Below are 27,405 nucleotides of genomic sequence, written 5' to 3'. Positions count from 1 at the left end.
TTATCAAGGAAGGGCTTAAAGCTTTCCATGGTGCCATGTATCAGCAGTCACCTACTGTGCTTGGTTGGTGGCCTCTGCACCTGCAGTTGGAGCTGTTCTGACTTCTCTCTTCCTCATGTCCTCTCAGCATCTAAGAACTAGTGTACTGGTTTTGTATTATCCATATATTTGTATTATCAATATATTTGTATTAACCTGTGTTTATCCAGGCTATCCACCTCACTTTTACAATTAAACCTGATCTTGCAGCGAGAGCTTTCCTACCTGTGCAAAAATTTCTATAATTTTTTTCTCCCCTCTGTGGGATCCAGCAGTTATACAGGGTTGCCTCTTTTTGAACAGTGATTTTAATCCTTCTGACAAGGAACTTCTTGTTCTTAGCTGTCTTTCAGAAACCTCCTAGTAATCTTAGAGACTGTAGGCAAAGTTGTCACTGTAAGAACTCTTAGTGCCTCCAATGGAAACAAATGGTATTGCTGTAAATATTCAAGCTAAATCTATTTGGTTTTGAATCCTAAAAAGATTTTTGTGTGCCTAAGTACTATGGGATGTGTGCACACTCCAGAATGTAGTATTTCAGTCTTCAGAGAGCAGTTTGCTACCTGAAGTCCATACTATGGCCTTAATTTCATCTCTGTAATGGCAGTGGTAGTTTTGTTATTGCTGTTTGATTTGGGTTTTTTAACATCCATTCCAACAGTTCAGAGTTCAAAATTTTATGGCTGTGGGGAAAGCCTAGAGTTCATTCAAAAGGTGATGTGGAAGGCATTTTATTCATGCTAATAGTAGAGCAAATGCAAGTTGATAAAGTAGGTAGAAATTTACAGTGAGGGCAAGTCCTGAGAAGATTGTGTGACCAAGTTGCTAATAGTCCAATGGAACATTCTTCAAATAAATCTGTTTACTGACAATGCAACAATATTAACAGAATTAAAGAATAATTATGTTTTCTGTGCTGTGCTTAAAAGTTTATGGACAACTTCTGAGTAAGGAAAGACATGGGAGTGTGTGCAACTTGGACTTTATTTTGTGATTTTGTCATTTTTTGAGTCTTTTTCCTTTGTGGGAAAGGAGTTTGAAGACTAGGAAAACAGTTAATTAACAATAAACTTAAAATACTTCAACTAAAAACTTGCATAAACAAAAGAGAAGTTTAAGATAGTTGACTAAATCAGAAGACATGAAAAATTAATTTTTTTTCAGAAATACTTCATGGAATCATACAAAGGCTTCGCTTGGAAGGTGCATTAAAAGTCATCCATTTCCAACTCCCCTGCCTTGGGATGGGACACCTTCCAATAGACCAGGTTGCTCAAAACCCCATGCAACCTGACCTTGAACACTTCCAGGATGGGACATCCACAACTTCTCTGGGCAATGTGTTGCAGTGTCTGGTCACCCTCGCAATAAGGAGTTTCATCCTAGCGTCTCATCTAAATGTCTCCTCTTTTAGTTTAAAATCGTTCCCCTTTGTCCTATTACTACTTGTGTGGAAAGTTACTCTACCTCTTTTTTTTATAACCCCCTTTAAATACTGAAATGTCTCTGCGTGGAGCCTTTTCTTCTCCAACTGAAGCACCCCAGCTCTCTCAGCTTATCTTCATAGGAGAGGTGCTCCATCCCTCTGATCTTTGTGGCCCTCCTCTCTGGACCTGCTCTGACAGGTCCATTCTTGTGCTGGACACCCCAGAGCTGGATGCAGGACTCCAGGTGGGGTCTCACAAGAGCAGAGTAGAGGGGCAGAACCACCTCTCTTGACCTGCTGGCCGTGCTGCCTTTGATGCAGCACAGGATGTGTTTGGGCCTTTGGGGCTGTGAACACACATTGCTGGCTCATGTCCAGCTTTTCATCCATGAGAACTTTCAAGTCCTTCTTTGGAGGGCTGCTCTCAATGAGTTCTGCCAGTCTATATACTCATGTCTGGGATTGCCTCAACCCAGGTGCTGCACCTTGCATGTCATAACTGAGCTGGTCCTAAAGTTGCACTTTTGAAACCCAGTGTTTTCTACAGGAACAATCAGTTCTGCTTACAATGTGTGTAAATTCTCATCAATAACAAAATAGGAACACTAATGGCATTTGAGACAAGTATTTTAGTTTATCAGTATATGATGTGTTAAATGCAATTGTGTTTTTCCCCAGGCAATACTTCATAGTGATGTAGAACTTCTCATATAGGTAAAACAGAGGAGATACAGCAGCATTACTGTAGTGACAAGCATAATATTTGCTCATGGTGTACCTGAGGAGGTAAAGAGCTTTACAACTTTTCTTCCAAGCTTAGTTTTGCAACAATAACACTTTAGGCGTTTGGCAAACATTTTGTAACAGGAAAGAAAATTTGTAGGGTTTTTTCCTTCAGCATGTTTTTTTGGCAGCATCTGTATCAGAGTAGTTTGCAGCAATAGTTGATAGCTGGTCAGTGCCACCCCTACACCACTGAATGCAGTTTAGAGTGTAATTATTTTACAATAATTTTGCATCTGCATTTAAGCAAAACTGTTGTCTGAGATGACATACAGCTAATTGGAGAAAGAGTGGAGAGAGTTTGCTAATCTTTGAAGTCTTTCAAGAAAGAAAGTGATTATTGTTTAGTTTAGCTAAGCTTTCTTTAGAATGGTCCTATAGTTTAGAAATTATGTTTACAGACATATTAAAATAATGAAATGTTGTCTTTCCAGGAAACAAGGTTTCTCACAATCATGATACATTAATGTTTGGAAAACCAGTTTCAATTACTACTTAGTTTTTTTCAGGAGTTCACTCCCACCCCCTTCTGGAAACTTCAATTGACTATAACAAACCTTGTTTAAAGAAATGTGTAAGAGTGTGAAATGAATTTCAGTTCACTTCCTAAAATTATAAGTAATTAGAAGCTTCTTTATAGCAAAAGTCTTGCTGAACTTCAGCAAGAAATATTTCCTCTGAAATACTGGCTTCTTGGAATTGGACGATTTTCTGTTCATGTCTTGAACTTTTATCTTTTGTCCTTTTTCTCCTTGATTTCTTTACAACCAAATTGTTTCTGTGCATTGCTTCTATATTTTTTTCATATGCTACACTTGTACTTTCTGCAGCTTTAAAATACTGTTATCTGCCTTTTGGAATAGTTCACTTCTAATACTGCACTGTGCATAGGAAAGTTTGAATGGCTGTGTGGAGTGTAGATCTTTGAAGGATTGTTAGATTGCTTTGCTTAAAGGAGAGGGTTTTAAAAAAACTATTGGTTTTTTTTTTTCTTATGATTCACAAGTGAAAGTTCTGTTCAGCTGTGTGGCTGCTTATCAGTATCATTAACTGTGTGTGTATTACTTAAGGGATATAGTCTGAGGAGAAGTGGCTGTATCTGTCTGCATTCACTGCTCTGATCTGACCTCAGGAAAGCAAGTCATGGTCAATGTTGTTTTCCCCCCTCTACCCCACAAACAGTTGCATCCGTTTCATGCATCAGGTATATTGAGCTTCCTGTTACATGACAGTCATGCTGTGATAATTTTTTGATGAAGGATGTTCAAATAAATGGCTGTGTATTTTAAGTCCATCTGCTGTTATAATGATTGTTCTTTCAGGAGAGAAGCAACTAAATGTGCCTATCAGTGATGAGCTATGTAAATTTTTATTGTACTGGCAGATATCCGTATTAAGTTGTATTTCATCACTTTAGGTACTGAAGTTATTTTATAGATTCATAAAAAATAATCTGAGGAAACACAGTAAAGAATTTTTTTTTAAAGAGAAACTGGACTTGATATGAATAAAACATGAAACTCTGAATTAAATGTAACAGGAAACCAGTCTTGCTATGAAGCTGTTGAATTGCCAGTGCAAATCTGTATGTGTAAAGAGCAAATAACTTTGTTACATGCTCAACAATAGTGTGATAAGTTTAAAAATCAGGATTTGTTGGATGGAGTTGTAGTCTTTCAACTAGACATCTTTCTCAGATGCCTTGTTAGGGCAGTATGGAAAATACTAAGTTTCAGTGCTTTAACTAGTCTTCCTATGGTTGGTATTGACGTAGAAGGTTGTTATAGAAGGTTATGTATCTTTCTTAAAACTTTCCCATTACAGGAAAAACTTTCCCCTTGCCAGTCTGCTGCTAGGTACACAGTTGAGGAATTAATGGAACATACATTGTTTGAGGTAACTTTAGTTATCTGACTAAAGTATCTGACTTTAGTTGACCATGCAGAATACTTTTTGAAATCTCGAGTTCTGTAATGACATGCTTTAAACTTAAGAATTGAGCAGAAGTAATTCCTCATACTTAACTCTTCACACCTGGTTCATCAGTAGCTGGACTCTTAAATTTTTAAGTTCTCTTTTCCAGTCCTTGTTGCAATTGAAATGTTGCTTAGTCTAAGAGTAGAACTGTTGTTTCTGGGAGGCATTTAAGTCGTAGAGATATGTAGTCTGAATGTTGGCATTTTCTTTTCTGACAGTAGAAACGATACTCTTGCTTCTTCTGTAGGCTGATATTGCCAAATACTGTTAAATGTTAAAGATTTTGTCTGAGCAAACTGTTTTCCTGTTTGTGTGAGGTACTACTTTGTATGAAGTAGTTAATGTTAGCTGTTCTACAGATGTGTTCTAGCAGAGTAGGACCAGTGGGTGACATATTACAAGACAGTAAAAAATAGACATTCAAAATGAATGTGGGGCATTAAAAAACAATCTAGCACATAATGATTTCAAATTTCTTCTTTCCATAAATTTCTGAAGATTTTAATGCATTTAGTCAATAATTGACTCTTAGTATTTCCCGGGTGACTTTTATTTTAATTGTAAATATTAATGAATTTTAGAGATGATAAATGCTTCAAGTATTTCTGCTTCTAGTGGTCCTTTACCTTATTTCATTTTTCTGTTCCTTTAGTACATATTTGTCTTGGCCAGCATCCTTGCTTTTTCCTTGGCTGAACCATTGCTCTGTTACTCTGTGATTTTCTCTGATAGTTGACTGCTTAACGGACTAAATAACACGTGAGGATCTGAACAGACAATATGCAGAATTGCTTAGGTTTTTTGTTTTGTTTTGTTTGGGCTTTTTTTTTTCTTTTTCTGAAGTGAAAGGATTCAGGTAGCTGACAAACTCACTTTTATATTTTCTTATGTACCTTTCCCCCTCGTTTTATTACAGTTGCTTCAGTATAAGGAGTAGAAATGTATCTGACATTTTGTAAGGGCATTTGACATGTCTGTAGGGTTATTTGCTTGTTTACTTTTTCAGGTCAATAAATGGGAGCATGACTATGCTGTGAAGACAAAAATACTGAGCTGGCCCTATCTTTGTGTTAGCAGAGTGTTAATCTTCCTGGAAAGAAAGATACTTGCACTTAAACTGTACTGCTGAGCAACGATATTAAAAACAGAATTATTGCATGAGGAAGGAGCAGTGGAGGGAGATCACTAAGTTGTGACCTCTGCATTAGTGTCCACATTATGCATTGGGATGTGATGCTGATATCTCTGAGCAGGCTTTGAACCTAAGGGTGAAACAGTGCAAATTGTTTTATAAACGAAACCAAACCTAAAAATAGGATGCAATCTGATAAAAGCGCTGTTGTGGCTATCTGAGTGAAGATCTGCAGATAGGATAATCCAGTTTTGCTGCTTGGGATGAGAGTGTGCCTGGTGAACACATCTGTATTCCTCCTGTGTGTAAACTGAATTGTGTGCCTCTGTGTCAAGTCCCACAGCGTTTCTGTCTGTGGGGATGGGCAGAGCCAGCTCAAGTATGCAAATGCTCTCTAAAAAACTGGGTAGGCCTAAGTGTCTCTTCCATCAGCATGGAATAGGAAAGGCTTTTTCACAAATTTCAGTGCAGTTGTTTTGTGGAGTGTGTATACTTAGTTGTGTTTGAAGTATAGCATTGATACTATGGTAAACTGGGTTTTGCTGCCACCTGGTTAGAAGTGTGTCTAAGAATTATGGTATAACATTATCACATCTAAGCGAGGTACATTTATGCTGGATTCAGACACAGCAATGTGATCTCATGTCTTAATTTCTTTATTTGTTTTAATAAAATTTTAGTGTTCTGCTTAACAGAAAGAGTTTTCATCTTTTCTTTCAGCTGATGCAGCCCAGCAGTTTCAGTATGCAGTGAGAGTTATTGGAAGCAATTTTGCTCCCACCGTTGAGCGTGATGAATTTCTGGTAGCGGAGAAAATCAAGAAAGAACGTAAGTGCATCTTTGTTCCTTTCTTAGAAATAGGAGGTTCTTCATGAAGTTATTTGATCAGTTTATTTCTCTGAAAATGTGACAGCTCTGCCTCACAAGTAGTCATCTAATCTGTTATCAATGCTTACCTCCTGAAAATGTCATGATGCAAATTCCAGTAATACTCTAGTGAATATTCCTGGGTGGCTATTTGTATTTACAGCTTAGATTTTTCTGAATGCTCAGCTTAGACTTTCCTTGCCATTTACTTTGTATCTCAACCACTATGAAAATAAAAACCAATTAATATTGCGCTCCTTTCACTTTAATAGTACTCAGAATTTATGAATTAATAGGGTTTTTTTTAGAAGATATTTTTGAGATGTACACTTTAGAAATATTACATGTTGGCACAATTAACTTCATGAACACCTGTGTGAAAGTTGCTGAATGAGTATCCTGGGACTTGATGGAATTGGTTGTGACTTACCTGATATTTCTTGACTTCAGTTTCTCTATAAGTTTTCGGCAACCACCTTCTCAAAACCAAAATAATAGACTATGATTTCATAAGTTATGTTGTGGTTCCATTCCTTTGGGCTCTGTGCTGCTCCAAGTCAAGTGTCACACTGTGTGAATCCAAAGGGGTTGTGATGCATTCTTCTTGAAAAGACAAATACTGCTTTCAGCAGATTGTCTGCTATACAGTAGCATGTCCAGAAACAATTACTTGAAGTCTGCTAGTTAAATTAAAGCTTCATATTTGGGCTTTGAGTATTCAGTCAGGGAGATTGAATTGAATTAGGGTGACTGACGTCAGTGGTTGTAACTGTTTTAAGGTCCACTTGTAGTTTTTGCTAACACAGGGCTTCTGTGACTTGCTGATAGGCAAATAAGACCATCAGAATTCCTCTAGCTACAACTCTGAAACACTGGAATCTGCAATATACACTTTCTGCATGATGAGTTTCTACATGCTTTGGTTAGTTCTAGACAGCACAGCACATATTCTTTGGGCCTGTTGCCAGGAGTTTTGAAGAGGACTATCTCCCTCATCTTCCTTCTCCCCATCTTCAGCTTGTAGGCTGATGGAAGTGGTCATGTAACAAGAGATTAGATATATCCTTCTAACTTTACATTTATCTTGGAAATACCATACAGGAAATTACTTAGCTGGCAAAGTGTATGTAGCAGTGACTTTTGATGCTAATTAACATATCTAACATTTAACAGCTATTTTTCTTATTGCTAAAGTTTCTTCAGATGTTTTTATCTCCTTGTTTTTCTTAACATGGCTCTTCTGACGTAAAGTAGCTTTTCTGAAGAAATGTTAGTTTGAAGATGGTTTTTCCCCTGAGAAAAATACTTGTGTTATGTAACTGGCATTGATTGAGACTATTATTTTTTGTAATATAAGAGTTGCATGACCTTGGAATTCTGCTTGACTTGGAGTGAGTAGCATTACTAATAGTTTTTCCTGCTTTTATTGCCTAAAATAGACACAATTACACTTAGTTTTGTGAACAATTACACATAGTTTTTATAGCATTCTTTAAGACATATATGCTTTCGGTTATGTCCCTTAAGTCCCTAAACCTACTATATGGCAGACTAGACTTTAAAAGGGCACTTATTTAGAAGGTGTATATTTTGATTGCTCTAAGAAAAACAGGTACTTACATTGAATTGCTTCTGATGCAAGAATTTCCAGGACTGGAATGCAGATAACATGAAAACAGGCAAAATGAGAAATAGAATGAAGCTGTTCATCATCACTAAGCTTTCTGGGGTAGACCTTCTAATTTACCACAAATATATAATGTTAGAAATAAGTATTATACTTCTTTCAAATTTTAAATCTATTTTTTTTTTCTTTTAATAGTTGCGCGACAAAGAAGGGAAGCAGATGCTGCTTTATTTTCAGAACTCTACAGAAAACTTGGTTCACAGGTAGTGTAAGAAACATGTAAAGAGTAAAAAACTGAGAGGACACATCTGTCTGATGTTAGAGTTGTTTTGGAGAGTGCTCAGGTCATGAACAATATTTTTTTCTGAGAGGTTAGTTGAATACTGGAACAGCTTGCCCAGGAAAGTTGTGGTGTCTCTATCTTTGGAGACAGTCAAAAACTGAGTGGACAGTTGCAGGCAACCTGCTGTAGACATTCCTGCTTTGAGCAGAGGGATTGGACTAGACAATCTTCAGTGATGCCTTCCAACCCTAATTATTTTGTACTTTTTGTGAAAAAGTTTACAAGTTCTTTTTTTTTTCTATTTAATTGTAAATCGGAAGAGAATAAAGGATACATTTTTAGTACTTGAGTCCAGTTGTATGAAAGGGAACTTCATGTGAAGAAAGGAACTCTGTAAAAATAGAAGTATTCATTTGATATGTAAAACTGATGAATTTTCTCATAGTTTATTTTACAGAAATCCCTTGCAGTATACTGATTTTAATAATTAGGGTTCTCATGCTTCTGAATTTTTAAGTGCTCCAAGTCTGTAATGTTGAAAGTTAAGGGTTTGTTGACTTTGATTGTTCCAACACCAGTGTTAATCAAAGAATACTGTATGTTGATATTCTGACAAAAGATGTTAGTGTAGAGAAAACCTGAGTTTAACAGGATAATACTACGATGGCATTTAAAGTAATAAAAATTGAAATGCTTGCTTTTGAAACCTCTTTGTAAAGGAAAGTGAATGGGAAAATGGAGAAAAGACAGTTCCTTGCTTAAAATTTTACCATGAGTATTCCTTCTTCACATTGAGGTTACATTAACATCCACACCTGAGATGTTTTAAATGGTGAGAGTGTGTGGGAATGCTGGTAAAAGTTCAGCTCTGTATAAACCTCATTCTTAGTAACTATAAACTTTAAATTGAGCTTACTTGCTGATCTCAGAGCAGGTGAGAGTTCATGATTTGAATACAGTGGAAAAAATCATAAAATTAGCAATACAGAGGCTGCACTGCACATTCTCAGTTTATTCAAAATGTGTTAGTCTTATTTATCAGGAAAACTTATTTATGTGTACATATATGAGGCTTCATAATTAAAAAAATCTATTGCTATCAAGAGCTAAACTCATTTCTGTTTGTTTTCATCTTTTTAAAGGGCGTTTTGAAAAACAAGTGGTCAATACTCTACCTCCTGCTTAGCCTTAGTGAAGATCCACGTAAACAGTCTAACAAGGTAGACCTTTGTTACTTCTGAGGAAACTAGTAAATGTGTGTGACTTATTTTAGATGTCATAAAGAATCGTTATCCAGACTTAACCAACACATCAGGTTGTGTTTGTGGGAGTTGTGTGTGAGGCTGAAAGGAAGAGCACACTCGACTTAAGTGTCTGCAATATTTGGTGTAGTTTTCTTACACTAAGTACATGTAAAAGTTGGAGCTGTCCAACATTTGTAGCTGAAGTTGTGGCTGTATTAGATGGGTGGTTTTTATGTTTGCTTTTGGTTGGTGGTGTAATGTCTGCTCATGTGCTAATGAGTTTTAAATGGAGTAGGGAAAGCCAAATTTCTCCTTTGGTTGCAGCTCTGCTTGCACCAAAGTGCTTTTTACAGCTATTGCTAATGACACTTTGCAGGCAAAAGGAAGCTATGTTGCTAAAAGTACTTTAGCTCACCACAAGGGACTTTTTTGTCATTATAATTGCATCAGCAAACTTTTCTTTGCATAAATGTGATCTTCAGATGTTTCTTGTGTTCTAGATATTGCACTTCTGTTAACTAAAGATGTGACTTAAAGCAACTCCCGCATCTTTTTTTTTTTAATTTTTCTTTTTTATTATTCCTCCCTTTTCAAATCCTTTTCTTTTCAGGTGTCAAGTTATGCCACGCTTTTTGCTCAAGCATTGCCACGGGATGCTCACTCAACCCCTTATTACTATGCCAGGCCTCAGACCCTTCCGCTGAATTACCAAGACCGCAGTGCTCAGTCTGTCCAGAGTTCCTGCAGCATGGGGAGCAGTGGGATCAGCAGCATCAGCCTGTATGCCCTAAATGGGCCAACACCAACTCCACAATCACTCGTTCCAGGGTAAATTTTACCTTACAGATAGGTTTGGAGAAGAATTAAAATGATCTGCTGCCTTTTTTTTTTTTGCCTTTTTTTTTTTTCTTTCTCCCACCCTCCCTATTTTTGTGCCATTGGAAGTTCCACTGTAGGTGCAGAGAAACTGAGTTCCTTAGCTGAACAGTTCTGAATATCAGGTGCTGGCATATGACCATATGAAGCCATAAATGGTTGCCCAAATGTATCCATTCTTAACCACCATCTTCTTGTCTCTTAATTTTCCTTCCCGCCCCCAAGATTTGTGAAACAAACACAAATTCACAATAGAGCATTTTCAGAAAGGACCAAAGCTTTTTTCTGGGTTGAAGATACACTCTACTAAAAAACTGTATTTGACATGTTATTGAATTCATAGTGTGGAAATAATAACTAGTGCTGACAGAACTGGATTTTATTATTATTAATAGGCTCTAGAATACAAATACTTATTTGACTTTGTCAGTACTAGGTTTATATTGTGTATCTTGAATACATGGATAGAGGATGCCTTTAGACTAGGAGCAACAGGGAGGATTGAACCCCACAACTGAGTGAGGAAGTGACTGACCAGGTTAGTGAGCAAAAGATGCAGGGTGATGTGGGCAAGAGATACCTTGAAACCAACAGAGCAGGGCAGAAGGGAGTCCATCCAACTGTGTGCACAGAAATGAGGAACGTGGAGAGGAAGCCTTATATGGAAAATTCTCATACTTTTTCTGGAACATCAGCACAACTTTGCTGGAGTGCTTACACACTAACACATGCAGTGTGGGGAACAGAGGAGGACTTGAGGTGTGTGCAGTACTAGGGCTGTGATCTTACTGGAATCACAAAAATGTGGTGGGGTAGTTCATATGACTGGAGTGTTGCAGAGGTAGTGCCCAGGAAAAAGAACAACAGATAACTGGCAAAATTTGTAAATCTGTGAATCACAGGAAGTTAAACATAAGGCAAAAAGCTTTTGCAGTAAGGTGGGGTGTGTGTTTGGGGGCAGTGGGAATATTGTGAAGCACTGAAATGGGTTGCCCAGAGAGGTTGTGTAGTCTCCATGCTTAAAAATATTACAAATATATCTTGGACAATGCACCAGGTAACCTTCTGTAGTTGATCCTGCTTTGAGCAGGAGACTTGGAGGTGATCTCCTTTCCAACCTCAACTGTTGTATAATCCTGATACAATATAGAAAGCTATGTCAATGATGTTATTTCACATATCTGCTTGCTTAAAAATATCAGCAGAATTTACCCTGTTTCTTGCATATCTTTGGTCTGACCTGTTCAGACTGTTCCATTTTACAGCAATTTCACTGCGCTCTTTGGTCTTGTAATCTGAGTTGAACAACCCAGATTAGATCTTTCTGTCGGCTTCATTCCTCCTGAACTTCTCTTTATACCTGTCTTCCTTTTTTCTAGAATACATTCTTCTGAACAGTCTAAATTCAGTGTTGTACTCCATTTGACATGTTACAAATGCTAAGAACAACAGAGCTCTGTCTTTGACTGTAAGACCAATTATCCTCCGGGCAACCGGCCTCCTGAGCTGGTAGACAGGAAGCAGAATGGACCCCCTGTAATCCAGGAGGAAGCAGTTAATGATCTGCTGAGCCACTTAAATGCTCACAAGTCTATGGGACCCATCCTAGGGTGATGACAGAGCTGGCGGAAGAGCTCGATAAGCTGCCCATCATCATTTCTTGTTGGTCCTGGCTAACTGGGGAGATCCTAGGCAACTGGAGGTTGGCCAATGTGACTCCCATCCAGATGAAGGGCCAGAAGGAGGATTTGGGGAACTACAGACCTGTCAGCCTGACCTCAGTGCCCAGGAAGGTTATGGAGTGTTATCACATGATAACATCTTGAGTGTGATCACATGGCAGATGCAGGACAACCAAGGGATCAGATCCAGCCAGCATGGGTTTAGGAAGGGCAAGTCCTGCCTGAGCAACCTGTTCTCCCTTTATGACCAGGTGACCCACCTAGTGGATGGGGGGAAGGCTGTGGATTTACTCTATCTGGACTTCAGCAAAGCCTTTGACACCATCTCCCATAGCATTCTCCTGGCAAAACTGGCAGCCCACGGCTTGGACAGGGGCACTCTGCTGGGTTAAGAACTGGCTGGATGACCAGGCCCAGAGAGTGGTGGTGAATGGTGCTGCATCCAGGTGTCCTCCGGGGATCAGTGTTGGTCCCAGTCCTGTATGATCATTGATCATCTGGATTAGGAGATGGAATCTACCATTGGCAAACTCATGGACAAGACCAGGTTGGGTGGGAGTGTCAATCTCCTGGATGGTAGGAAGGCTCTGCAGAGAGACCTGGATGGGCTGGATCAACAGGCTGAGACCAATGGTATGAGATTCAAGAAGGCCAAGTGCTGGGTCCTGCAGTTTGGCCAAAAGGAGCCCCCTGCAGTGCTACAGGCTCGGGGAAGAGTATTTGGAAAGTGGCCAAGTGGAAAAGGACCTGGAGATGCTGGTTGCCAGTGGTGGAACATGAGCCAGCAGTGTGCCCAGGTAGCCAAGAAGGCCAATGGTACCCTGGCCTGTATCAGTTGTATCAGGAACAGTGTGGCCAGCAAGACTAGGGAAGTGACTCTTCCCCTGTACTCAGCACTCGTGAGGCCACATCTTGAGTTCTGTGTCCAGTTCTGGGCCCCTAAATTTCGAGAAGGACATTGAGGTGCTGGAGTGTGTCCAGAGAAGGGCAATGAAGATGGTGAAGGGTCTGGAGCACAAGTCTTATGAAGAATGGCTGAGGGAGCTGGGGTTGTTTAGCCTGGAGAAGAGGGGGCTCAGGGGAGACCTTATCACTCTACAACTACCTAAAAGGAGATTATAGCCAGGTGGGGGTCAACCTCTTTTCACAGGCAACTAGTGATAGGATGAGAGGATGTAGTCTTATGCTGTGCTAGGGGAGGCTTAGGTTGGTCATTAGGAAGAACATCTTCACATAAAGGGTGATAAGGGCTGCCTGGGGAGGTGGTGGAGTCACCGTCCCTGGAGATGTTGAAGACTGGACATGGCACTTAGTGCCGGGGTCTAGTTGACATTGTGATATTAAGTTATAGGTTGGACTTGATCTTAGAGGTCTTTTCCAACCTCATTGATTCTGTGATTCTGTCTTACAGTCTGTGTTCTTGTTGACCATCCCATGAGTTAATGATGTGATTGAGAGAGGAAACACATTCCTCAACTTTTTTTACATGGACATTTATTTTGCAATCTTATTCCATCTCTTCATGCAACTGCTTTCACAGCCTTGTGGAATTAGTATTTTGAGTTTTTTGAAAAGATAGGTATATTTCAAAATGTTTGCATTCAGTTGGTGGAAGGGGAGGAATGATCAGCAGCAAAAATCCCTTGCAAATATTTTGCAACTTTATTTTTCATCATGATGCAGAAATAGTCAGAAAGCTAGCTTATAGTCTTAACATTTTTTTCATGATTAAGATTTTCTCTGTGAGAAAAATTGACAAGTTTGAAAGGAAGGAAAATCAGCTTGTCTGGATGCTCCCTCCTTGATCACATTTTCAGGCACTTGATACAAACTATCTGAAAGAGTAGAGTAGCAGGAATGTCAACTTTGTCTTCTTTCTCTGTTTTCCTTTAGTTCTTTGACATGTAACTACGGTTTCAGGTAATAACAAACTTAAATATTTATGATTTTTATTATGACTGTTGTTTATTATTCTTATAGTACCTTCATTTTTAATCCATTTCGGTATAACTATGTTTTTCATCAGTTTTTGATATGATCATATTTGTCAAATTTGTACCTCCCCCCCTTTTTATTTTTAAGTGTAGGCTTATAGCAATCAATAGATTTCTTGTATGTTCTGTACTCTTTTTTTAAGGTCCCTTTATTAAAAAAGAAAAAAACCAAAGAAAACATCCACAAAAAGCAAACTCAAACTTGGGGCATTTTTCAAAACTTGTACTACTCCATACCATGTAATGGGTATGGGATCAAGGTTTTTAAAAATGGTTCTTCCTTTTATCCTTTGTAGACAATCCTATCAAGCTCCAGGTGTTGGAGAGTGCCTCCGTCAGCAGCTGGGATCACGTCTCGCATGGACTTTAACTGCAAGCCAGCCTTCTTTACAAAGCACTACCTCAAAAGGCTTTTCAAATGCTGTGTCTCGTGGTGTGCCAAGGTCTAGGCGAGAAGGGGATACAAGTGGTGAGCAAAGATGTATTTGCTGAAGATCATTTTTATAAATTATTTTGGAATTGTTTTATAGCATGTTGATTTTTTTTTTTTTTTGAGGAGTGTTTTTCTAGAATGTGTTTAATAGAAGGATAGAAGGAAATATGCAAGACTAGTATATTTGGCCACAATCTCTCTGGCTGATGGTTAATTTGTTTTTGCAGTGGTTGGCTTGATAATGTGTTCTGGTCCTCTTAAAAGACTGACTTGATTCCAGTGTTTGTCAGTCAAGTGATTGTGACTTTTGAGCAGTGATCATTCCTGTGATGATCAGAAGATGCTACTGCTTTTAGAGTCAGAGAGCTCAATGAATATAATTTGTTGAAATAGATTTATCCATTTGTGATTATGTGTCTTTTAAAACTTGGAAATGTGCACTGGAATATAGAGATCTTAAAGCAGTTTCCTCTTTAAATTAGCACAGTTTACAGTGGTTGTATTTAGACCAAGTGACAAAAAATATTTTCAATAAAATAAGAAATAAATATAGAATCATACAATCACAGAATGGTTTGAGTTGGACTGGACTTTAAAGATCATCTCATTCCAGCCCCCCTGCCATGGGCAGGGACACCTTCCAATAGACCAGGTTGCTCAGAGCCCCATCCAACCTGGCCTTGAACACTTCCAGGGATGGGGCATCCACAGCTTCTCTGGGCAACATGTTCCAGTGCCTCATCACAGTAAAGACTTTCTTCCTAAATTCCTAATATTGCTAATTTGTTTCCTTGATTAAGTGGCTGTAAACTTGAAGCTAGTGCCTAGAGGATCTATTCTAAATTTACACAAGCATAACTAAGGAGAAATTGGTTAACAGGTGATCTCTGTGACAATTCTAACTTTCAACCCACTCTACTTTTACTGTAAAAGTGAGAGACTTTTCTGAATAAGAGAGCTAATGGCAGATGTCATCTTACAGTGCTGTTACTCTCTGGCAAGGAAAGATAAGAGATGCAGTTTTTTGTTTGTGCATTTTTTTCTTTTTTTTTTAACAACTCTTAAACAAATAAATGGTGCATATTTAGAAGCTGAAATATAGCCTGTCTGCCAGACATCTTTGAGTAGCAGTGTACAAAGCAGCAGCTTATAGAACAGACAGAGTTGTACTGGTGTATCAGAGGGCAGCATTTGGTGTTATATATAAAGTAAATACATTTATATATACCCGATAGATTTAATATAGAGAAAAATATATAAAATCTAGTACTGCCTCTTAATTTCTTATACTGATTGGTGTGGAAGGCAATACTTCTCCTGTTGAGTCAGCCAGCAGCTGTGACGTTTTGGTTCTTATGTGGAATGGGTGTAAGGACTGACAGTTGTCTTAAATGAGTCAATTGCTGATGTAGAAATAGAAGTAAGACTGCATTCAGAATATAGAAGGCTAATGCCAAAAAGATACATTTGTATGAATATAAAATTCTTGTATAATTATGTTTTTTCTGTCTTCTAAAGTTGCTTGCTTTTATTTGGAGTTGTCTTCTTATTACACTTACACAGAGAGTGTAATCAGGCATATTGTCTGGCTGATGTTAATACCCATTGTATTATTTACCAAGTAAAGAACCATGCACTTGCATCTTTCACTTGCATTTCATTAAGAGTTCCTAAAAAGGGCAAGCTACTCTTATGCACATCTTAATGTTATGAGGAGAGACTAAGTTTTAAACAGTGCCTTGAGGTGAAGGCTACTTTTACCAAATAGGAATAGACTTTATTTTTTGCCTTTTTTTTTTTTCTGGGAAAGGGGATTTTTGGGGAGGCAAGCTGATGAGAGTAAGAGTGCTGTCAAAATTGGGAGAAGCATGTTGTAGCATCTCAGTTTCTGAATAGTTGCTAAAATTGTTTCATTCTTGTTATCTTAAATGAAGTTACAAAACCAAATGATGCTGTTTTGCCCAGAAAAGGTTGGGGTAGTTTCAATGGCCTGCACAGCAGCTTTTTTGTTTTTTGGTTTTTTTTTCCTTTAAATTAATAAATATCCTAAATCTCAATTATAGTCTAACCTCTAACTAGAGATAATAACCAGAAGCAAGCTATATGCTGTAGTAACAAATGCTTTACTAAATCAAATGTATATCTTCAGAAACAGTATTTACACTTCACTGTTTGCCAGCTCCATAGCTGTTATGCAGCTGGCACTCTGGTTTTGATCACCAAGCAGTGGCATATATGATTGAAAGCCAGTATTAAAGAAGCAGCTTTTTCTTTTGGATTAGCTGTTGTTTTCCGAGGTGAATATAAAGAGATTATTCTGTAAGTCCTACTTAACAGCTTCAGCTGTTTGTTCGAAAAAAGATAAAGTTATTACAATGCTTGCCTCAGAAATTGCACTGGTGGTTGGATCAGAAAAGATAAAAGGTTTTAAGGACTGACTGATGTGTTGATTAAAATATAACATGCCCTGTGTCATGTAAGTTACTGCTCTGGGAACATCACAGGTACCATTAGAGGCAGGCAAAGGAAATCTGACTTTCTGTCTGATTGTTAAGAGTACCTAAAACATTTCTTTACAGATTATAAACACAGGCTTTATAATTCCTTTTTATTTTGGTTATGCTTCTAAATAGCTTTCTGAAGTTGTAATCAAAATGAATTATCTCAACAAATCTAAATACTGTTTTGTTTTTGTTTTTCTTTCTAGGCTCTGTTGAAATAACTGAAGCAAATCTTGTAAGAGACGTTTTATATGTCTTCCAGGGAATAGATGGCAAAAACATCAAAATGTGCAATTCTGAAAATTGCTATAAAGTAGAGGGAAAGGTACTGTATGGTGACTTGTATTTCATATGTGAGCTGTGGTGTATGTAGGAAAAAACCAGCCATGAAAAACATGTAAAAAAGTTAAAATATTATTACAAATCTTTATTCCCTACCCCAGTTTTTTTGTTTGTTTCTTTGTTTGTTTTTTTAATACAAAAAAGTAGTTTCAATAGAAGTAGTTTAAAATTGTTTAGGTAGATTTAGGTTCCAGAAAGAAACTGTAACATTTCAGAAGACGGGACTAGACTCCCAACTCTTAATCCAGTAGAAAGACTCCTATGTTATGTCTTAATTTACACCCTCTCCAGCATGTAAAATATAAAGCAGATACAGACGTTTGACCACGTTCTTATTGGATTAAATTTAACAGCCTGAGATGTGGAATGGATGCAAGTCATTTGATGTCATGGTCTTGAATACAATGTAGAAGTGATCATCTAGATGGGTTCATGCAGATTACACAAGAAGGGACTGGTGATAGAACAGAAGAAAGTGCTGATATGAATTTGAATGGAGGTGTCAAATAGGGGACAAAAGAACAGCAGAAATGCCTGAGAGAGGGAAGATCTTCCTTTAAGGTGGTGAGATGTTAAGCATAGCTGCAAAAACACCTCTGGAGTGAGATTGGGTCAACCAGAGCAAAGAACAAAAGTATGGCACTAATTTCCTTAGCAGCTTCTCATTCAGTGTTTAGACAGGACTACCTCAAAGTCCTGTTTCTGCTTGCTAATTGACTTTCATGTTCAAAGGGAAAGACAATGCTTCTGATTTTTACTTGTGTGAGAACTTTCTACTATATTACATAGTCCTAAAATTGGGGGAAATGACTTTTGGACCATTTCATGTGCCAAGAGCACAGTCGACAGGTCTGAATGTTGGTGATAACGGAGCTAATTTCTTTTATTCCCCAATAATAGCAAAAAGTTACTTTATAATGACAGATGCTTAGTGGAGGGTAAATGAAAAACTTACTTCTTGTTAAATCAGTTAAATCTTGTTTATAAACAGATTCTTAATGAACAGATCTTTTTTACTTGTAGAAGCTGCAAAGTTTTTAATTCCTCAACACCTGTGCTAATTATGTTCCATATATAATTTAGATTATATATGGCAAAGAAAAGGTAGCATAATAGATTTTGCTAGAGGAGTGTTGAAAAGAATTAATCAATGACTGCATAATTGGCACTATAGGTTTCATTGGTGTTCTGTTAGCTTTCATAACAAATAGGCTAGTTTGAGGGAGAAAGCTGTTTTAGTTTGAATTCATAATTCTGCTAGTACGGGGAGTTAATTACTGACCACAAACCACCTGAATAATGCTTTTGCCTGAGAACTTTGTCTTCAGTTATTTTTGTGGAGTCAGTTGTTTTCCATCCTTCCTCTTTGGCACTTTTACTGAGCTACTGGACCCAGTGAAGATGAAATTATTTGACTGGCTAGAGCTGAACCTGGAACTTTTTCTGACAAACAAGGAGGACTCCAGTTGTACTGACTGCATGTCAGGCAAAATAGTAGTCAAAGCATGTAGTTCTCACTCAGCCTTACAAAGAAAATATCCTTGTACACAGTCTGTTTTTTCTAGAAAGAAACACGCTTTCCAAGCTGTTATTCTTGCCTGAATGTTTTCTAATGTCAGTGTTAATATTAGATCTGATGGTGACATTCATCACTGGATAAGCTAGCAGTTTCTGATTTGATCTAGGAGACACAAATGTAATGACACTAAGCCAGTTTTTCTTGTTCCTATTTTAATTCCATGCATGTGTATTTTGCTCAATGCTTACGAAGTACTCTGTAGTTGCAGAATTCTAAATAGTTCTTATGCCATCTCTTTGGTTTTAGCTATGGGCAGTTTCTGACTGTGTCCAATTATGCTTGTTTGGGCTGGAATTTACCTTACAGAAGTTGTTCAAGAAGTTAAAGCTGTGCCTGTGTGGCTAAACAGGAGGACCAGGGACCGAACTCTGGTCTTTTACAACCAACTGGTGCAAGCCCACAGTGGTGTGGTTAACACATTCTGACACTGGTTGTTATCTTGGAGAATGCCTGTACTGCTAATTAAAAAGGTTTAATGAATGAGATTGATTTCTAGTTCTTTGGCAATCTGCTTAGCTTGTTAGAGCACTTCCTTGCTTTGGTTTGAACTGTTCCAGCTGGCTCTCCAAGTTAAAATTGTCTGTAGAGGTGGGGTGGGCCCAATGGCTATGGACAAAAGTCAACTTCTGCCTCTTGGCCTATTTTGTCAGTCTGACTGTTTGGGGTCTTTTTTCAATGAATTTTGAAAACTTGATGATTGTGTTGTTGGGTAATGTGATAAGATATGGTAGGAAAAAAAATTTAAGTAGAAACAGTGGTCATTTAAAGGAAGAAATGTGCTGATTCAGATGAAAATAGTAGTAGTAGGGTGCTGGGACTAAGGCAGGGTTGCAGGGTGAGTGAGATACTAGAAGAAATATAGGAACAGACTAGAAGAACTCAGAGGGACACAAGATTAAATAGCTTCTAAAAGCTGTTACTGGTGGATCTAACATAAACTTGGAAGTTGGATTCTGCAAGCTTGTGTTTCTGATACCTAGTCTGACCTAGTACCTGATGGTTTATTTTCTATTAAAGGTTTGTTTTGCGTGTAGCAGTAACTAATTATTTTCTCAATGTTTCTCTGTTAGTTTCAGTGATTGACTCCTCTTCAAGAGCTCTAATATCTTCTGTCTTGTTGGTTATCAGGATACGATGAAGTCTGATTCTACAACATGAAATTACAGATTTCTTGCTTTCTTCTGAAGACCTTTTTGTTACTGCCATAATTGCCTAATGTGAAAAGAGTGGATGAATACTTATAAGTTTTTCCCAAACACTAATAAGATTTCCAAATGGAAAGGTCTCGAAGTGGCCAGTAGTTTGTTGCTGCTGTCTTTTCAGTGCATGTGTGTAAAAAATTTGATGCTAATTATGTGATTGTCTGCTTTTTTTGACACTGTCTCTGCTGTAGAATGTAAAAGTTTTGTTTCTCAAACTGGCTTGTTTTATGAGAAAGATGGACTTTGGTGAAGAAATCAGTATTGGCATGATAGATTTGACTTAATTGCAAGTTATTGTTTCTGTTAACTTTATAGGTGAGCTTGTCCAAATCTCTGAGAGATACTACAAGTAGACTTGCAGAGCTGGGATGGCTACATAATAAAATAAGAAAATATACAGACCAGAGGAGTTTGGATCGTGCATTTGGACTTGTGGGACAGGTAGGTCAGCCAAAAAACTAATTAACTACAACACATTGGTCTTGTTTCCCTAAGAAACTACTGAGTAAATACAGTACTAGAATTAAGCGTAAACTTTGGAGCTTGGATCATTCATCGTTTGATTTACTTCTCTTATGGACTACTGCTTTTGATACGGGTCTTAGACTGAAGGCAAGGAAAAGGCATTTGCTCTTGCTGGTCTTAAGGATTTGCCCCTGTCATTTGTAGCCAGAAAGTCTCATGCATAGATTCTTTTTCTTAATCTTCTTAAAAAAAAAAATAATTAATTATCATGCATATTTATAAACAAAAACATTGCTTAAATGGGGTGGTGGCATCCCTGAGCTGATTAATCACCAATTCAGTTGTTAGTGACCTATGCAGGAGACATTCTTGTCAGCTATTGTTGATGTTCATTTGTTAGGACTGCAGTAACTTACATAAAATGGAAATAACCCGTTATCTTCTGCCCTTTATTTGGAATACAGCATCAAAAGAATATTAATTTTTGTTTTTATAGGTTTCATCATCATGATTTATAGTCTACAGTAACTTCACTGCTGCTGTAATACCTAAAACCACATTTACTGCTAAGGCATTCCCGTTTTCTCTCCCTTGCTCCCTCTGTAAAACTGGATATTATCCCTTCTGAGTCAACAGAAATGTTATCCTTGCCTCTAGCCATAACATCCTACCTAATCTGCCAAGAAATTGAAGTGCTTCTCCCTTCAATCTAATTTTTCTTAAGAGGTCAGTAGAGACACTGTAGTGCTTCCTACTTTTCTAATGTTTTATTCTGTTCCCTTCTGTCTCTTATTCTAAGTAATCTTTTTTAGTTACATATAATTAATTATTTTTCTAGTCATCCAATTCTGCTTTCCATGTTTTATATGGTAGTGCTACTGTATATGCATTTTCTTCAGATTCCCCCCCTTATATCAGGTTGAAGTTTCTTATTCTTTATTTAGTAGCTTCCGGCTTATGCTTATTTTTACTGTCTCTGGCTTTAATCTTCAAGTTTACAGCAAGGGGAGAAGTGTAATTCTTCAGTGAATTTAAATGTGGAGTATCCTAGCAGGTTTCAGATCCTGTGCAGAAGGCTGTGCAGTTAGCTGAATTTGCATAGCTCTATTGCTGTTAATTTTGCTTGAGGCAATCACTTGTATATATTTCTAGGACATAAGCATACAAATAAAAACATATATTCTGCTCCTGTTATCAGTATCTGGGCACAGAGTATATACTATTGCTCTTCATAGCTGTTATAGCTGAGAATTTCAGGTGCTGCACACTGTGCATTAAGGAATTTATCACAAGAATATATATTGTATTATAAAACATCTTTTGCCAATGTTTTAGAAGAATGCTTATTTAAATCACGCGTAGGAGAAGATGTCTGTCACCCCTTTTATTATGATTCTGGCGACTGTTTTTATTCCACAAAGTGTCAGGTATTGACAATTATTAGGAGTAGAGATAGAACAATATATTACACTTTATATTTTTCTCCTTTGCTGCTTAGTATGCAAGTTCTGCTTTGTCCTCAGAAAGCAGAAAGAATAATCGACAACAACTTGTCTTGTATTTTGACATTTTGCCCATTTAGATCCAATTGAGGTAGTGGGCATTTTAGTTTTTTTCTTATAAACAAGCATTCTGTTTCCTTCCTGAATTCTCTTTTGCTGCAGACCAAATTAGAATTCTAGGATAATGTCCAGTTTTTCTGTAACAGTTTGGGAAACAAAAACCTGTAGTCTGTGATGCAGGAATTGGCACTGGATGTAAATTTTAACTTCTAAAGCTTCTCTGAAAAATTGGTGGCCAGTAGATCCTAAATCCTATTGGCTCCTGAATCACTAAAGTCAGTGATTACTGTTCTTCTGTTTTGAGCAGATGTATAGTGCCTTTGAATGTTTTCCTGGAGGCTCTGCTCTGCCCTCTATCTTGGCAAGTGCTACTTTAATAGGTTCAAAAATGTACTGAAGAAGCAAGTGAGAAGAAATGAAAAGTGGAGTTACATGTAAGGGGATTTCTTTTTGCCCTTCAGTATCCGCTGGAATAGAATGAATGTCAAATTTCTTTGTAATTTATGATGTTCAGTTGAAGAAAGGAACCTCCTTTCCTTCTAAAGGATACAATGGCAAGATTAATGACTTTTTTTTTTCCTAGGCTTAGCTGCTTAGCAGGAAAGAAGATTTATTTTCTCCTTGTGCTTGTAGAAATGATTCTCCTTTTTAAATACTCTAGTGAATAAATATTTTTCTTCAAGCTCTAAGGTCCTTTCTGTGAAGTTTTTTTGTTTTTTTTTTTTTCCAGATTATTTTGACTGTGAATTTAGAAGATGTTGAAGGGAAAGTCCTGGGAAATTTCGCAGTAAAAAAAAATAAAATTAAAATAGAGATTAAAGTTGTTAACTGAGAATTGGTTAGAAATCAGTCCTGAATGTGTGTTTGGACACAGAATTATGCTTCCAGGAAACTAAACATATAAAAAACATTAAGCACAGTTTTCGGGGTTTTAAAGTCCAAAATTAATGAGCCATATTTTTAATTCTGTTTTGGAAAATGTGTTGCAGGAATTATTTTAGTCTGTATGTTAGGTTAAGACCATTACAAAAACAAAGGAAAACCCCAGTACCCCAAACTATGGAAAACTCTTTGTTACTATATAAATGCTCTTTCTAGGTTTTGTTTTTTAAATCTACCTTTATTTACTTATTACTACTACCAAAGTAGCTGTGCCTAGAATTGTTTAACAAAGAAGCTTTGCTTTAGTTCAGGCCTGAAGATACACTTTGTGTCATGCATTTCTTCCATGTCAAGTGAAGAATCATGCACAACTGAGAATTGATAAAAGGACAAAAATTTACCTGATCCAGCAGCACTTACTGGAAGTATTTTTTTGAGCATTAGGTTTTCTTATTCATGTCATGTAGTCTATACTGTAAATATAATGATGGTTGCCTGACTTCTGTGTTCTGTTGTTAGAGATCTTCCTGAAATTGAAGCTCTATTACTTTACTACATACTGTATTTTACATGGTTATTAAAAAAGAACTTTAACTGGGTCATGTTATAATTTGCACATCTATGTGCTAATTATTAGTGCTGTTATTGAGATGATATTTCTATTTGAAGAGTTACACTTGTTATAGTTTAATCTGTTCATAGAGTTAAGACAGCAAGAAACAAAGTAACTTGACAATGTGTATATATTTCTGGAAAAGATAGGTGCATCTCTTAGGGCACCATTTATACTTTGGCAAGTTTTCTAAGATTTGGCTTTTGTGCTGAAACTTGTAGCTTGATTCCCTTCAGGAAATTTCTGACTACCTTGAAAGTGTGGTGATAGAATTAAAACTATTCTAGATTAGACCAGAAAGATTTTTCCTAACTATTTTTCCATTTTTTTTCTTCCTTTTTTCCCTCTCCTCTTTCTCATACAGAGTTTTTGTGCAGCCTTACATCAGGAACTTAAAGAATACTACCGACTTCTGTCTGTTTTACATTCTCAGGTAAGTTAAGTGGTTCTTAAATTTAACGTTCCTGTTTTGCTTTACATTATCTAAATAACTCCTGAAAGATATACCTGTGCATTCCATTAGAACGTGAAGGGTGTACAGAAGTTTCTGTTGACAGTGGACATAATTCTCTAACTTGTACATTTCTTACTATTTGGATGTATGTACCCTTGAATATTTTTCTCTTAGAAATTCACTGGCATTTGATGTATTACATAAGCAAGGAATAGGGTGTGTATTTCTAAGCCACTGTCCCTGGTTTGCATCCTTTTTGAGAGTTTCATATTGCATAATACCTTTATCATTCAAATCCCAAACAGTGACACATCTTTGAGAGGAAAAAAAAAAAGATATTTCAATCAATGGTTCAGCAACTAGTAATAACAGTTCCAACTTTTTCTTCTACTGGGGGCAGTTTGTGCATTTTTCTTGTCCCTTCAGTTATTTTATAAGAGTAAAAACATCTGCTTTGCAGATGTTTCAGTGTTTTACTATTTTTCTGTAACATATAGACCAACTCAGTACTGATAATTTTGCAGTTTGTCCACAAATGTTTATAGTATGTGCTCCTAGATGCTAGCTTTAAAATAAAATACATTTTTTTTCTTGTGCTTACCCTTTTATTTTTTTTTTATGTAGGGCTTTCAAGGAGTTTGTTAGTTGTAATGGAGAAAAATTTATTCTAAGAATTTATCTAAAGTTAAATTAAACTGGCTTTTAAAACTCTAGCTTCTAAAAATCTGTATGGTTTAAGTCATAGGCTTTTGTAAATGTTTTTAAGGCATCTGTTCCTTTTGACTCACTTGCAGTTCTTTAATGTTCCTAACTTTTGGAATGCCTGTCATACATGCTTTTTGCTTGTTTTTCCTGGCTGCTATCCAGTTATTCTTTTTGTAATTATTTCCTGCTCTCTCTCAAATACATTTACTCTCATGATTTGTTGGAGCTTTGATTTATTCTAACTTTTAAAACTTCGTGGTCATGAAAATATTTATGAATTCTTTGAAATGCAGCTCTCTCTACCTTTTCTGCTCCACTAAACCTTTCAAAAGAAGAGATGAGTGTGGTGGGAGGGGAAGCCTATAAGGAGAAAATGAAAGGAAAGCTCTGGGATCACTTATTTTTGAACTGTGTTTGCCTTTGCAGTGGGTTGACCCTGGCCAGCAGCCAAGCACCCACCAAGCCTCTCACTCACCCCTGCCTGTTCAGGAATGGGGAGAAAATTAGAACGAAGACAAAAAGACAAGTCAATCAAGTTAGTGACAGTTTAGAAGGGAAAGCAAAAGCTGTGTGTGCAAGGAAAGCAAAGTAAGGAATTCATTCACTACTTCCCATCAACAGGCAGATGTCCAGCTGCTTCCTGGCAAGCAGAGCATCGGGACACTTAACACTTGCTTGGGAAGACAAACTCCATTGCCACAAATGTTCCTACTTCCTCTTCCTTTCTCTGAGCTTTTCTTCCTGAGAAAGTTTTTTTTTTTCTTCACATACTTGGAAATGGTTTCTAGGATTACTTGCTCTGTCAGCATCCTGGGGAATGAAGCAAGTCTCACCAGTATGTAGTTTTATGGCTCCTCCTTCTTGAATAAAGGAGTGAATTTGCTTTCTCCCAGTCATCAGAAACCTCCTCTAATTACTGTGTTGCAGAGATAATTGAGAGTGGCCTTGCAGTGATATTGGCCAACTCCCTCCCCAGCACTGCAGGATGCATCCCATTAGGTCCTGTAGACTTATGCATATCCATTTTTTTTCAGTGTCCTCTAACTTGATCCTTCTCTACTCGGTCTCCCTTGTTCCAGACTTCCCTTCTGATCTCAGGTGACATCTGGTATCCCCAGCAGCAACTACTACCAAAATAACAGGACATGAAAGGCATTAAGTACCTCAGCATTTTCCATTTCTCCTGTCACTGGTTTCCCAGCATCATTCAGGAGTTGGACACACATTTTTCCCAATCTTACTTTTACTGCTGTTCTTGTTTGGCTCTTCATGTTCTTTCCCAGATTCATCTCCAGTGTGAGAGTTCCTGAGTGTATTGAGCCCATTGATTAAGTGCATTCACGTAGGGAACAGTCAGTACGGTGTCTGTAATGCACAGTGTTGATGGAGTAGCATGCTGGAGTTTCTGGGCAATCTAGGTCCCTAAGCACCTAACTGAAAGGGGCTCCCAGGGTCATGTTGTGTTTGGATTTTCAAGAAGCCCCTGGCAACATTCCTCCCCAAAGGCTGTGAAGGAAAGGAAAGGGAAAGAAAAGATCCAGCAGTGGAGGAGAGATTCTTTTGTGACTTGAAGGCCGGGAAGGCTTGAAGGTCACACTGCAGGATGGGGGACAATACCCTGTACATTTCAGTTAGTTGAAAACATGCAGAAAATTGTGACTTGAAATTGAGTGTGTGCTGCATTCTTAGATTTGGGAGATCATACAGTTTGCCAGCTTAAGAGTTATTAGGTGCAGTTCCAGTTTACAATTCCGGCATAGAACAACAAGAATCTTGTTCTGTACTGACAGGCTTCTGTACTGGGTTCTGTACTGTCTTTTTCTCTGTAACTTTTTATTATGTCTTCACAGCTTCCCCCGAACATGTTTCTGCCCCTGAAAGAGTAATTCTGAGTGTACTGTATACTGTTCCATAAGCTTTTCATGTTTTTTCCTTGCAGACTGTTTTCACATTGTCAGCCCATTTAAAAGTGTGCTTCCATGATGAAGATTTACCGTCTCTTACCTAAAGTCAAAGGATGGGTTTTGCTCATGTGTCTTTCTTATCATTACCAATTTCCAAAGAAAAAAAATCCACCCGTGGACCCAAGAGCATCCAGAAACTAATGTATCTAACTGGCTTTAAGGCTGAGCTTAATATGGATGACACAAATATGAAAGCATAGAGTGAATGGGTTGTCATATACAGGAAACAACATCTTTTCTAAGAGTTAGTCTGCTTGGACTACTCTGTATTCTGTGTTCTTAGGTTGTGTTCTTGTCTTGCTTATCCCATCTTTTATGAGATGTGCATTTGCATCTCAGATGCAAATATTTGGCTTTTATTTTCCATGGTGTTGGAAGATTGTCACTTTGTGACAGATTTTTCTTATTGTATCTTTTAAATTTTTTTTTCTAGTGGTAGTAATTCTGTAATCTGACTATATAACTGTCTTGCATTCTAATGGCTTCTGGAGGAAGACATTGAACTAAATTTGTCCCATGTTGAACTAAACTAAACTGGGAGTGCAGTAATAAAAAGTTTACCTCCTACACTTTGCCTTTCCTTTAGATCTTTTTCTTTACTCTTTTCTGAGCATCTCTGACCAGTATTTGCTGTCTTTCAGGATCTCTGCTCTCTTTTCCTTTGCTCTTCTCTCCTTTTGTGACTGTCACCTTACTTTCTTTAATTTTCTTGTCATTTTTACTTTGTCTGCCTTATTACACTTCTGCTTGTCACTGTTCTTTCACTTGTGCTT

At 37.5% G+C, this 27,405-nt stretch overlaps 1 protein-coding gene across 1 annotated transcript in view; it reads left to right on the top strand.

The window, feature by feature from the left end:
• Positions 1 to 27,405, top strand: part of TUBGCP3 (tubulin gamma complex associated protein 3) — a 48,676-nt gene that overhangs the window by 3,535 nt on the left and 17,736 nt on the right. The window contains exons 2-9 of the mRNA XM_029964764.1: positions 6,078 to 6,185; positions 8,047 to 8,114; positions 9,277 to 9,354; positions 9,989 to 10,206; positions 14,227 to 14,399; positions 17,071 to 17,189; positions 20,303 to 20,428; positions 23,874 to 23,942. Of these exons, the coding sequence (XP_029820624.1) occupies positions 6,078 to 6,185; positions 8,047 to 8,114; positions 9,277 to 9,354; positions 9,989 to 10,206; positions 14,227 to 14,399; positions 17,071 to 17,189; positions 20,303 to 20,428; positions 23,874 to 23,942 (959 nt within the window). The remainder of the gene's footprint in view (positions 1 to 6,077; positions 6,186 to 8,046; positions 8,115 to 9,276; positions 9,355 to 9,988; positions 10,207 to 14,226; positions 14,400 to 17,070; positions 17,190 to 20,302; positions 20,429 to 23,873; positions 23,943 to 27,405) is intronic.

The sequence above is a fragment of the Manacus vitellinus genome, unplaced genomic scaffold, assembly GCF_001715985.3.
Source record: "Manacus vitellinus isolate BGI_N305 unplaced genomic scaffold, ASM171598v3 scaffold_7_pilon, whole genome shotgun sequence".
Classification (NCBI taxonomy): domain Eukaryota; kingdom Metazoa; phylum Chordata; class Aves; order Passeriformes; family Pipridae; genus Manacus; species Manacus vitellinus.
Note: the sequence above shows the minus strand (reverse complement) of the source record. Positions and strands in the feature narration are given on the sequence as shown.